Below are 13,752 nucleotides of genomic sequence, written 5' to 3'. Positions count from 1 at the left end.
ACAGCAACCGTTACCAAGGGAACAAGGGGTAATGTTAGTCACGAGGTCAGGAGGCAATCCATATCTCAAGAAAGGGGAACGAGACGAAGCAGTTTTGTCCTAAAGAGAATGTTTACTAAAGGAGACCCAAGCCTGCCTCACACAATGACCTCAGTCCCTGGGAGCAGCGTGCTGTTCTGCTTGAAGAGGGACAGAGGACTCATGAGAGACAGCACGTAGGAATCCTCCTATCAAACATTCCCTGACAATCTTTCACCCAAACTCGCTTGTCCTTATGCCTTCCCATCTTAATTAGTGGTTCCCCAAATCAGAAACCTAAATATCATCCCAGCTTCTTCTCTTTCATCCTCAGTCATCTCTAGTTGGAATTTGTTGATTCTGATCTTATGTGGGGTGGGGCCCACTGCCCTAATCAGCTGTCTGCACCCTTTCAAGGGCACCTCCGGCCAACCCAACCACCACCCTCCATACCAAGCTCTCTAAATAAGCTTTATTTCCTGATTTTATAAAAGTAATACCTTCTTATTATATTAAATTTGAAAACTATAGAAAAGTACAATGCAGAATATTTTAAAAATAATATCTAACCACACAACACTTTCATACATTTTTTAAATGCTTTCTATCATAGAGTATTTTTCTAGGGGGTAAGGGTAGAGAGAGTGAGTCTTTTTATTTTTGTAAAATGAGGTCATTGTTATGTATAGTTTGGTATCTGACTTTTCTTACCTGACATCTTGTGAGAATTGTATCGTATTTAAAGATTTTGGAGCCTCGTTTTAATGGTTACATATTTTAAACCTCAATCAAAATTTAACAATTCCACCACTTGTAGAGATCGTGTTCATTCAAGTTTTTCACAAGGATGAGATGATGTATAACTCTGACTCTTTTCCTAAAATTTCCTGAAAGTGAAATTACTTAGCATAAGGGTATTACTTTTTTAAGGCTCCTAATTTTGTATATAATGACAATTTGCCAGAAATGTGAGGAATACCCTTCTCACTGTGTTTCTGCTAACAGAAAGCCTTATTAACTATTATTCCTTTCTTAAAACTTCTGCTAATTTGAAAAGCTGACAAGTGATATATTGTAATTGCTTGTGTCACGCCTTGCAAAGCAGCTGGCACTTGGGGTCATATAGAAAGCTCTCAGCAAATGTTAGTTGTCACGAAGCATCAGGCACTGAAGATCATGCCAACTCACTGGCACAGAGTCCAAGTGATTCTGCCCTAGATTGTGTCCAGACTCTTGCACTGAGAATAAGTTCGGGCTAGCCTGAGACTGGCCACCAGATTTCCTCCACAGCCTCATGACCCCTGGGATGATCTGTGCAGTGGCGCTCAATCCCCCAGGGGTACCGGAGACCAAAAGGCCATTTTTGACCTGGAAAACTCACAGAAAGATCCTTGAAAATTGATCCAGCAGTGATCTGCATTTCTTTCCAACCCCTAGAAATCTGATCTGGGCAGTAGAGGAAGACTCATCATGCTTATTTGTCATTAAGATTAATATTTTGAAAGGTTAAAAGGTAAATATCACTGCCAACTCTTTTTGGAAAACCAAATCGAAAGGAACATTTTTCTCAGCTTCATATAAACCAGATGTTCTTCCTTTCTTTGACGTCTCTCATACCCAGCAAACATAACAGGGTCTTGAAGTGAAATGCCATTGTTCTAAATGTAATGAACCTATCTCCGGTAAAGCCTCCTTTTCATCTTTCCTTTTGAGATTCAAACTGATGTCAGTGAGCACACTCAAAGTTTTAAAATGGAGATTTCCCTTCAGAGAAGATGCAGGAAAAAAAAAAAAATCTGAGAAGGCAGGGCTAGAAAAAAGCTAGCTCAGGCAGCCTGAGGACAGTTAGGAAGAAAAGTTCAAGATGAAGAAGAAGGGGGAAAAAAGAAAAAAACGCGCAACAATGAGGTTTTGTTGTGCTGTTAGGAAACCACCACCGTTTCAAAGGTGAAAGTGTCGTTTTACAGCCTCACAGCTATGCCTAACAGGAAGTGTGTGTTTGCTCGAAATCCTAATTTGGGTGTGTTCCTGTAGAAATATTGAACGCTCTCCTGAGGGAAACAGAAACTCAATCTTGCAGGAAACTAGATACTGCATAAGCAGTTGTAGATCCGCGTGGCTAGCAGTGCTGTGGGAGCAGCCAGGCAAAAGACCTGTTCCTCTTCAGAGAGCAAGCAGGCAAGGCAGTTCCCACCCCTTCACCATGCGAGTCCGAAGACTGCCTCCGGACACTCAGATTTTCTATTGTGCCAGACCGGACCAAGAGCCTTTTGTGAAGGTATGTTGCGGTCCTGGCAGCTAATCAGGTGCCTGCGGACCCTCTGCGCTCTGCCACTCAGACGTTTTGAAATGCTTTCTAATTAGAAAGGATCAGACTGCTCTCTCAGCCAGAGAGATTTTATTCATTCAAAGATTTTATTAAAAGATTTTATTCTTTTATTCACTTTGGAGAGAGACACAGGTGTGGTTTGCCCATTCCCTTTGGAGTCAAAATTCCACACTTTACTTTCTCATTCTGCAGCCCCATTTTGTACTTGTGTTAAACGCAGAGATCCCCCGAAACATGTGCTTTACGTAACACATTTAAAATGCTGAATTTGTGGTTCTTTGACAGTGTGTCCTTTATGTAAATGCCCCTTAGAAAATGGTAAAATTTAAGGGCCAATTTCCTTACCTATAAATCAGGTTCAGGTGACAGCATTCTGGAAACAGTAGTCACTATCTGGCAACTTTTCACTGAGGTGACGTAAATGCTTTTTCTCTATAATGCAAAAAATCATTCCTGTTTGTACTCAGGTATTTTAGTGTGTTAGTTACCTTCTCTCTATACCCTTCAATTTCAAAATAATTTGGTGACTTATCCAGATTTTCAGAGAGGCAAAAAGCGAGAAGATTCGAAACTGGTACTTGATAAGTGTATTTACAGTGAAATAAAGGGTATGTAGCAACATCATGCTTCTGTTCTAAGCTTTGAAGGAAATACTACTTTGATGGCTTCTGAACTGCCCATAAGGAATCATAACATAATTATAATTTAGACTAAAGCTTGATGCCTCTTTGTTTTGTTATTTTCCATAGATATCATCATTCGCTGTTTCTGTCAGGTTGGTTGCTATGTGCCTGGCCTTGAGAGGAAACATTAGGAGTCTTGATTAAAAAGCTACCCTTAATCTTCCCAATTTCCCTATTTATAGAAGGCTTACTCATACTATGATCTCTAATTACCCCCTTAATAATTCAAATTTAGATGCAGGCTAATGGAGAATCATTTAGGGCATTTCAAGGGTATGAATCGCTTGTGAAATTATACAAAATTCTTATCTGATGACCGAGAGTAACAAAACTGGAAAACTTGTGACTTAATTTGTACATACTAAGTGTTGCAGCCACACTGTGTTAAATTCTGCATTTCCTCTGAAATCCAGATGGTAATTAGCCGTTCCCCCCAAGAGTCTTGGCTCAATTTATGTCCTGCTGCTAAAACCCTAGTGGTTACAGGCAGTCATGTAACTGAGGTCCTTTTTGTTAATAGCAGGTGAAGGAAAAGCCAGAATATCCTTTTTCTTGGTTTACCTGGCTCCTCTGTTTCAGATCATCACGGTCGAGGAGGCAAAACGCAGGAAGAGCACGTGCAGCTACTATGAAGACGAGGACGAGGCCGCCCTGCCGATCCTGCAGCCCCACAGCTCACTTCTGGAGAACATGCACATTGAGCAGGTGGGCTCTCCCTGGGGATGAGGGTAGGGGCCTTCCAAACCTTAAAACCATTTGCTCTTCTCACCTGGGGTGGAGAGTGAGTCCGGTTTTAAAGGAAAACCCCAGCAGCCTGGCCAAGGCCCCCTGTTTCAGAAAGACAGTGTCCCTGCCACCCTCTTGGGAGACGGAGGACTTGGCCAGACACCTATATTCATTTCCCGAGACCTGAGCAAAAAGCCATTTCTTGTCTTCAGAATAATGTTTAAAGTGTCCTATTATAGTCCTAACATATTTTAAAAGGATCATTTATCTCAGAGTTCCCATGGTTTTAATTGATCAGGTTCAGTAAACGTCACGTAGTACACTTAACTTGCTTTGTGAAAACCATCTATCACTACTAGGAATAACTTTTCTTTCTCTTAGTTTTGTTTTGTTTTGTTTACTTTCTATTTCCTGAGCATCTCTTAATTCCGTTTTCTTGAAATACTATGTGCTTGAGTTTGAACTTTAGGAAGGGACCTCTTGTACTTCCCCCATCAATCAGCTTAGAAACTGAAATTCAGAGACCTTAGAGAATCACCATGTTCCAGTCCCTCAATTTATAAAAGCATCTGTGATGGCCTGTAAAGCTAAGTGACTTGACCAGGCAGTTACAGAGACAGAGTTCATGCTGATTCTAGAACTATGCCAAGCATTCTGAGGACTTCAACATTTTACAGCCTCCGTTGTTTGTATTTTTTTAAAAGATATGCATTATTGATATTTATGACAGCTACTGTGCTAAATCACTTCAGTCGTGTCTGACTCTGTGTGACTCTATGCACTGTAACCCTCCAGGCTCCTCTGTCCATGAGATTCTCTAGGCAAGAATACTGGAGTGGGTTGCCATGCCCTCCTCCAGGGGATCTTCCCGACCCAGGGATCAAACCTGCATCTCTTACGTCTCCTGCATTGCCAAGCCGGTTCTTTACCACTAGCACCACCTGGGAAGCCCTATGACAGCCAAAATCAAGTTAAATATTAAAATTAGTGAAAAATACAACTGCAAGGAGGACAGACTACATCAGATTACTGGCAAAAAATACCCATGCTTTCTTGTGCTCAGTTTGGTGAGACACTTCAGTTGTCAGTAACAGCTCTGAGCCTTGGCATGTTTAGAAAGATCAGCTGGTAAAATACTCAGTGAAAGTCGGGTTGAAGTATACACAAGACAGCATGGGTCTAATCCATACCTCTTACTCAAGCTCGGTGGTCTATCTTCAAATGTACAGTGGCGCCGTAACCCTACAGCATCATCCCTGAGAGGGAATACATGCTCTGGGGAGCATCCCTGCCAAGGCAAACAATGTCAAGCAGTGGTTTTGCCTTCTCAGTTTATAGTGGCAAGTGTTTGCTAGCGTAAAGGGGAGCAATGTGGAAAGTCATGTGATTTTTGAGTTTGAGCCACAGGCATCTGTTTGGTGCTACAAGGTCATGCGTGATGATTTTCAGGCAGCCTGTATATTTACATCTCCATCCTTGGGTTCACAGCTGGCCCGACGCCTTCCAGCAAGGGTGCAGGGGTATCCATGGAGACTCGCGTACAGCACGCTAGAGCATGGGACCAGCTTGAAAACTCTCTACCGGAAGTCAGCAGCACTAGACAGTCCTGTCCTATTGGTCATCAAAGATATGGATAATCAGGTGAGGCTTGTTCCTCTTATAGAGAAACATTTTTTCACTGAAGTTTCTCAAACCTATGCAACAGGAGAGAGACTGATACAATGAACTCCCATCAGCCAGACTGCACAGTTAGCAGGATTTTGCCACAGACACTTGGTTCTTTTCTTTCCTGAAGAATTGAAGTAAAATCCCCAATTATTATGTTGTTTTACCCCTACTAACTTCAGAATGCATCTCTGAAAAAGAAAATGGAGCATGTCTCCTGGTACAGTCACATTTTCCCCTGTTCTCATCATAGAGTAGGAAGCTACAGGGATGTCCTGCAAGCTGAAACTGGAGAAGTTGGAAGAATTCAAGTCGAGATTTGGAGATAGTTGCAGAAAGAAGCTTCAGTGGCATCCCAGAATTCTTTTCAGGTAGCTGAAGTAGTGCCCACCAACCTTGTCTGTGTAGCTCCTGAGATGGAGAGCCAGTTAAGCACATGGTGTGTTGTACCTTATGGGCCCAGTTGTTACGAAACAGGAGAAAATGCTCTGGGCCATTGCTTATTACACTTTCATCTCTCTCACTTTCATCTCTGTTTCATCTCTCTTGGTCTTGGAGGCCCTGATGAAATCTATTAATAGATATTACTCCCATCTACCCTATACTAATAATTTTTGGCTCAGTCAGCTGGGAGTTTGAGTGGAATCTGTCCGGGTTTCTTTTCTAAACCATCCAGGGCAACTTCGGCATTACAAAAGGATGAAATCTTTCAAGTCTGCTCTTTCATCTTTAAAGACCATTTCAATTTGGTCTGTATTATAGCAAGAAGAAATTTCTTTGCTTTTTTAAGATGTAGTTATCATTATTCTCTATTTCTGGCATTTGGAAGCAGGGTTTACTTGACAACCATTTGTTTATGCATCCATTGAGAAAACGCACGAGTGTCTGTTAGGTGTGGGGCACTATTATACATTGAGGAGCTTGCTGAAATGCCATATAATTAGGATCAATTTAGGGGAAATAGATTTTTGCTGTCATAATTTGGGAAAAATGAGAGATAGCGGTACTAAAGGCACTGTCTGTCTCGACTGTGATCTTTCCTGTGAGTAGGTTACAGTATAATTATAGGTTAAGAATTGTGGGAAATGGTTTAGCTATTATCACTGTTACTACTGTTATTTACAGATTGAGAATACTTTATTTAATCATAGTCCAAGCTGAATAGTAGAGAGCGGCAAAGTAAAAAAAATTAAATAATAACAACAAAGATTTAAAATGGAATTTACTTGGAGATTTAATGAAATGTTTGCAAAGTTAGGTGCTACATTTTAGATAAGATAGGGCTAGATGGTGTTAGACCACACACAAACCTGCACTGTCCGTATAGATTAGTTCTGCTATTAAGTTACTAATAGATAGCAAACTTGTTGGGAAATCTGTTGGCCTCACAGAGCAGGTTTTGATGATGCATGGTTTTACTCAGCTTCCTATCAGAGGTATGTAAAGGAGGCCTGCCTATTCCTGAAGATTACACTATTTGTCTCTGAGGTGTTATCTTACTGAAAGGCATTTATGTTATTTGAAGGCAGCTGAACACTAACTCTGCTTTCCCCATCCCATCTACCCCCAAGGCAAGGATGCAGCTCCACTGTGTTTGGGAACATGATAGCACAACATCTGTACATTTATCTGGAAATGAACCATATATAATTCTAATATAAAAGCATTACACATGCAGACTGGCAGGCATGAGGAGTTCTACAGAACCAATCCCTAGTGAAACAGCCATTACTGATGAGAAATATAAAAACAATAATACTTTAAGTCTCTGGATATTGTCCTAAGGGCATACGGCAAGTGAAAATTCATTTAAAGAATATTTAATGAATCTCGGTAAAAACAGTGAGAGTCTGTTGCACTTGAAGTATAGCTTGTTCCCGGCCCCCCTGCCCCCCGACCAGGCCCTGTTCAGACACAGGCTTCGTTCTGGGCACGCGTGGACAAGAAGATGAGGATCCATCAGCCCCAGCCCCCAGGCGGGTCCTTAGCATTTCTTACACCCTACCCACCCTTCTGCTTCAGAGGCTGAATTGCAGGCAAGGGCAGCCTGGAAGTAGGGGGCGCTCTTCCCCTTACCGGCCCTTCTCGGAGGATGGTTGTCTACCCTCAGCACAGCAGGCTGAGAATACCGGGGTGTCTGCTGCCCTTGCTTCAGCATGGAGCTGAAGTTAACACGTCAGAAGAGGGGAGCCAAGAGCAGTCTACTGCCCCTACCCAGCACCCTCTGCTCATAAACAAGCCGAGTCCCTAGCTCCCAGCTCCAGGTGAATGGGCAGACCATAAAGCATACAGCTCGGAAGCTCTCCCCTAAGGATCTGACATTATTTAGAAGAACCTGGGGGAAGTTCAAGCTAAAGGGAGGTCTAGAAAACAATGCAAATTTGGTGGTAAACAATTAAGAGGAGGCTAGTAGCTGAATGAAGGCCGCAAACTAAGCTATAGACTTCCCAGAGAGAACCAGGGCAAGAGACAGCTGAGGAGAGCCTTCCTGGAGTCGGGATAAATTACACAGACTGGCCGAGGAAACTACCATGGCAAAGGGGCCTAAACATAATTGAATGAGAATTGCCATGAAGTAATTTATACCACAAGGCACCATGGAAAATAATAGGGCAATCATCAAGTAACAGAGTCTGATTCATACTTAGTTCCAGTGAGGTATAGAAATGTTACTCCTATATTGTTCTATTACATCGTTCCACTTTTTATGGTAATTTTGTGGGATAACACTGATATATATTGCAAAGTCAACAATAAACTGTCATTTATGTAGTTGTGTGATTTTTATCTACTAAGAAAGCTGAGAGCAGGAGAGCAATCATGCATTTATAGGTTTTGTCATATTAACCTTCCTTTTTCCGCTTCTGGCTATCTTCCTTCCCCTCCCTGGATTCCTTTGTTCTATTATTGTCAAATATATTAAATTTTTAGATGCTATAGACCCAACAATACAATTATATACATATTATACAGCTTCTTTCTAAATAAATATAAAAAATAAAATGAATGTTTTCTTACATAACCATAATGATGCATATCCAAAAAATTAACTGTCATTTCTTAGTATCATCCTATCTCCAGTGCTTAAAAAAATTTCTATGATTGCTAAGAAAATTTGTTACTGTTTTTTCTTTGCTCTTAGCAGCTCTAGAGAGAGATTTTGGTATGAGGAACATGGGTTAGAAAGAGTTTCTAGACTTCTACTCTGCTTAATTTTTAGTATTTCAAAGAGCTAGGAACTGAAGCAGAGAGTCCATGATGATAATAATCAGATTTAAATTATTTTGAAAAATTATAAGACATTTTCCAGATAGACTCCATTTGAAGCATTGTTTCTCAAGTGGGATTTGGAGAAGATATATCAGAATCACCTAGGGACAATTCCAAAATATGTATGCTTGTTTTTACCAGTCTTCACCCCTGCAAGTACTCGTCAGGACCTGAGGAGGTTAGGAAGCTGAAGCAGTGGGATGGTCATTCTGAAAACACTGCTCCTTCCAACCCCAACAAGAAAAAATAGACAAAATCTTTGATTCAGATACATCTGAACCACCTTGAAAGCCCACAGTATTATGGAATTGTTACTTTTTTCTTAAAAGTCATTTTGAACTAAGATGTATTGGATCAGTCACGTTACGGATACAGTTCTATTAAGCATACTGAAAACTCATTTTTACGAATCAAGGGAGAGGAAAATTTATTTTCTCTGGGGAAATATCTGACCGTGATTCTACTTATAAAACACATCAGAGACAGGCCCTCATTCTCCCAACCACTCATTTCTGTGTGCAAGATATATGTTGTAGTTGTTTAATGTTCCAGTCTGTGACCTGTATTCACTGGAAGACATTTGTCTCTACAGTGGACTTTGGAAGTCTTTTTAAATTGAAGCAGTTGTTGACCTTTGACCGATAAGTTCTCTGAGCCCCTTGGGTACTAATAAGAACCAGGGACATTTTATTTGTTGGTTGGTGGTCTTTTTTACTTAGAAACTCTGACTTAGTAATGTTCTTCATAATAATCTTGTTGAAAGAGATATAATGAGACCTCAGAATAGGATTATGCTAAAATATTTCAGAAGGGCTTTCTTTGGGAGGTTTATGTTTGAAAGCTACTAACATTTCTGTTTTCTTTTGACAGATCTTTGGAGCATATGCGACTCATCCTTTCAAATTCAGTGATCACTATTATGGCACAGGCGAAACTTTTCTCTACACATTTAGCCCTCATTTCAAGGTACCTAGATGGAAGGAATACTGACGTCCTTGTATCATGGTGTCAGGAGGGTCGGTGGCGCTGGAGGTGGGGGGCTGTGGTTGGAGCGGTAGACGTCCCATCCCATAACCTCACTTGGCCTCACCCTAGCCTGCTCAGCACTTCATGATCGCAGCATAGAAACCGCTTGATTCCCTTCCTGGGCCTTGGGAACTTTTGCATGTAACTTCTGAGATCCAGGGTGGAATTGCAGGTCAGAGCCAACATGTGTGCGAGAGACCTTTCCTGCCTCATCACCGCTTCAGAGAGCTCATCCTGGTGTGGGAAAGGTCTAGAAGTCAGGAGCTTCCTCAGCCTATGGGTGGTCCCCTCCCTCTTTGCTAATTCTCCAGATTGAAATGTCTGATCTCTCTTTGTCTTGTGTTTCTACCTAAGGTCTTTAAGTGGAGTGGAGAAAACTCATACTTTATCAATGGAGACATAAGTTCTTTGGAACTTGGTGGTGGAGGGTAAGGTTTTTGTTGTTATTAATTTACTACTTTACCAGAGTGGGTCTGTTTTAATCCAGGGAACTGAAACTTTGGTATCAGCTGATTGTAGTTGGTCCATGTGTAGTTAGTCGATTATTTAGGACAGTGTGGTCTAACACATGACACTAAGAATAGAAGATAAAATGACTTATTTATGTGTCCAAATGAGGGATCACCTGAAAGACAGGTCATTTTAATGAAATAAAGGAAATGTTTTATAAGCAGTTTAGGGTTTTGACTATAGCATAAAAGAAAGAAGTTGGGGCAAGGGAAGACAGAAAGTGTGTACATAAAATTGAGATGTTTTCACCATTTTGCTTTTTTAACCTTTGTAGGGGACGATTTGGCTTATGGTTAGATGCCGATTTATACCATGGACGAAGCAACTCCTGCAGCACTTTTAATAATGATATTCTTTCCAAAAAGGAAGACTTCATAGTTCAAGACCTTGAGGTATGGACATTCGAGTGACATTTAGACTGCCTTAAAATAGAACATTTAAAAAGACTGGGTTCAGTCAGCCCTGCTAAAGCTAGCTGGAAGACGAAGCCCCAGCCCAGACTGCCTCATCCATCATAGTGCTTTCTTTCTGCCATCATCTCAGAGCGCACTTACATTGCAGAGAGATTCTGAAAGGTACATGTGGAAGGCAGACGATGAAGAAAGAATTTGAAGTTCAGATCATTGAAAGACTTTATACTCTCACTTCCTTCAAACCCATAGAGTGAGGAGTCAGAATATTTATAGATGTGAGTTGAATGCAATTTTTATTTTTGGTAACTGTGAAAAAGAAAATACTGTAGAAGTATATACATTCCTTGTATATTTATCAACATAATTTTCATTACCAAAATGTACAGCATACTATTGTTTGCCATTGAAAAGTTTAGTCTCATTTAGAAAAATTGAAAGTGCACAGCACTTAAAGGGAATATATGATTTTTTAAAACTGTTTTATTTATTATTTCTAGTATATTGTTTGAAATGTGTTGGCAATTTTTTTCTTTTAATGTGTCAAATCTTGAAGTAAAGAAATGTATACGTTTTGTGCTGTTTTGGCAACAAATCCATTTGATTTATATAGTTTTATATTAAATTTTTTTTGCCCTGATTGTTTAGGGTGATCTGTATATGTATGTGCTGCTTAATGTCCATATATATATATACACACACATATATATACCCACAGACAATTCTGAATTTTTAAAAACTCATTTTCAATGTTTATTGATTTGCCTGCTGTAGGCCATCTTTCCATTTTGTCATTGAAAAGGTACATTTTTAGTTATTTACTCTGAACATAATTGTGTAAAGAAGAATAAGCCATTTCTCACAGTCATAAATTGATATTTACAGTAATGTATACCTTTATGATCCTGGATTTAGAACCCTGCTTTTGAAAAGAAATGTTTTGCTTCTTATAAAATCTCATGTGTTAGTAACAAAAATTGTATTTTTATTGGATTTTTTTGCATAATCTTCCCCAAGTTTTTACATTAACAGGCCTCTGTTTTAAATGAGACTGAATGTTTTAATTTCTGTATATTTTATATCAAATGAAAAATGTTATCCCAATTGTCTTGGTTTCTACACTTTCAATTGAAAAAAATTCAATGCAAAGAAATGCATTTATACCACAATTGGAATAAAAAGTAAAAAGCAGTTTTTAAATATCAACTCACTTTCACATCATTAAACACTCTTTTATGAAAGTTAATAATAAAACCTTGTTAAAATTTTAACAAATATTATTGTCAAACTTTTACAAAGCCAAAGACTGCTAATGGAAAAAAAAGTCAAGTAATAGCCAAAGCTGAGAAAGCTGTCTGTCATGAATTACATTTCCAGTGATATTTGAAAGGAAAAATTAATAGAAAGTAGTAGTTTATAGACCTGCATTTTAAAAATGTAAACAGTGCTTAGGATGTTGGCTTTAAGCTGGCGGAATACTTCCTTTAGCTTATTCTCTTACTTTAGACTATTTATAAAAGAGAACAGACAAATTGCCATGTGGCCTCCTGTCAGATCAACAATTATTTTACTACACTCACATTCCACACAAGTTTCTTTGAATGCTATAAAATCTTAAATCTGTAGCCTGGGTGTACTTTCACCCAAGTTCTATTGCGAACTCTTCATTAACAACTTATTGGCAGTTGAACCTTATTAATCTGCTTGTTACATAATGTGCCTGTGTGAGATCCAGGAATGTCTCAGTATGATCACGTTTACCATTTATGCCATTTGCAACCATATGCTATTAACAAAATGGTCATTTTGCATATAGTTCACTCTTATCTACTTTAGTCCATGATATTATACTTGTGAGAGCATATTCAGATGCTGTGTTCTCTATTTAAAACAGTATTGTCCAATCAGACATGTGTGGCCCTTCATTTATGGATATTGAGTGTATGTAATGCAGTGCTAGCCCAATATTTTCAATAAAGGAATTCATGCATTCAATGTGATTTTCTTTCCGGAGGATTTATTCAGCAAGTATTTATTGCATGCTGGAGCTTTGATTTGCATGAGAGGATGATGAAATAACCAAGACTAAATAAGTAAGGTCCAGTGCTCATGTTTTGTTGCTACCTTGGAAATCCCCTCTTTGTTCCCCGTACCCACACTCCTATTCAGTTCGGGAAACTGCTCCTGTTACAGTTACTAGAGACAACTCCTGGCTCTGTTGCTAGTTTCTCTGTTCTTAATTCTAGTTGTTCTTTGAATAGTGACTTAGTTTTTAACATCTATCTCTTGACCTACTTCCTAACTTCCATGAGAGACACCTTACCCTCTGATCAACTTTCTTTAACATCCTGTCTCCTAGCCCCTGCAGATGAAGACCTCAGACACTGTTCTTTCCTTCCCAGTTCCTCAGTTCATGAGGCTACATCAAAAGACGTAGATGGGAGGGGGCAGTCAAATGTCTCACCACTGTTGAAAGTGGCTTAGATACACCCTCATGTGACAAGCCGCCAGGGAAATCCTGAACTCTTGTGAGAGGTATTATCAGCCTTCATTTGATTTCCCTTTCCTTAAATCCTTTTAAAGTTTTAGAGGCATATGAAGCAGGACTAATAAAAGAAATACTTTCCTTAATGCCTTTGAGGAAGGCATTAAAAATCTTTTAAACCAGAAAAGAAAGCTGAGATTCACCTTCTTAAGATGCCTAACCTATTTTTAGCAATATAAGAAAGGTAAGGAGGTCAAAAACCAAAGAAAGTTCCAGAAACTAAATAGCCACACTCGCGCTTGTGCAAGTATCAAAAGTACCTTTACGCACTTCCTCCTGCCCAGTCACACACTCCTCATTCAGGGTAAGCCCTAACCTTTCAGCATCCTCTTACCTACTTGCCTATGACCCGTGTCCACAGTGATCTGCCAAAGAAGGTTATCTTTACTGAAAAAATTGGGCTTTACAGTCCACACCCAAAGCTAAAATCATACTGCCTCCACCCTCCTAGCAATCCTTCAGATATCTAGAGGTTCAGAATAAAAACTAGATAGAATCTCCCTGGTGTGGCCAATCAAGCATCTAAATGGTGTTTTTTGATAGACTATCTTTTGAGACCTATTTATTTTC

At 39.6% G+C, this 13,752-nt stretch overlaps 1 protein-coding gene across 6 annotated transcripts in view; it reads left to right on the top strand.

Moving 5' to 3' along the window:
* Positions 1-12,637, top strand: part of NCOA7 (nuclear receptor coactivator 7) — a 151,905-nt gene extending 139,268 nt beyond the window's left edge. For 5 of the 6 annotated variants that reach the window (XM_020878926.2, XM_020878928.2, XM_020878927.2 and 2 more), the window contains 5 exons: positions 3,610-3,735; positions 5,245-5,397; positions 9,562-9,657; positions 10,072-10,145; positions 10,502-12,637. In XM_020878926.2, the coding sequence (XP_020734585.2) occupies positions 3,610-3,735; positions 5,245-5,397; positions 9,562-9,657; positions 10,072-10,145; positions 10,502-10,637 (585 nt within the window). In that variant the 3' untranslated portion in view covers positions 10,638-12,637. Of the gene's footprint in view, positions 1-1,937; positions 2,297-3,609; positions 3,736-5,244; positions 5,398-9,561; positions 9,658-10,071; positions 10,146-10,501 lie in introns of those variants that run through there. The other variant, XM_020878930.2, reaches the window with a different exon arrangement.
* Positions 12,638-13,752: the final 1,115 nt, after the last annotated feature.

The sequence above is a fragment of the Odocoileus virginianus genome, chromosome 19 (genome assembly GCF_023699985.2).
Source record: "Odocoileus virginianus isolate 20LAN1187 ecotype Illinois chromosome 19, Ovbor_1.2, whole genome shotgun sequence".
Classification (NCBI taxonomy): Eukaryota; Metazoa; Chordata; class Mammalia; order Artiodactyla; family Cervidae; genus Odocoileus; species Odocoileus virginianus.
This window is presented reverse-complemented; position numbering and strand designations above follow the sequence as displayed.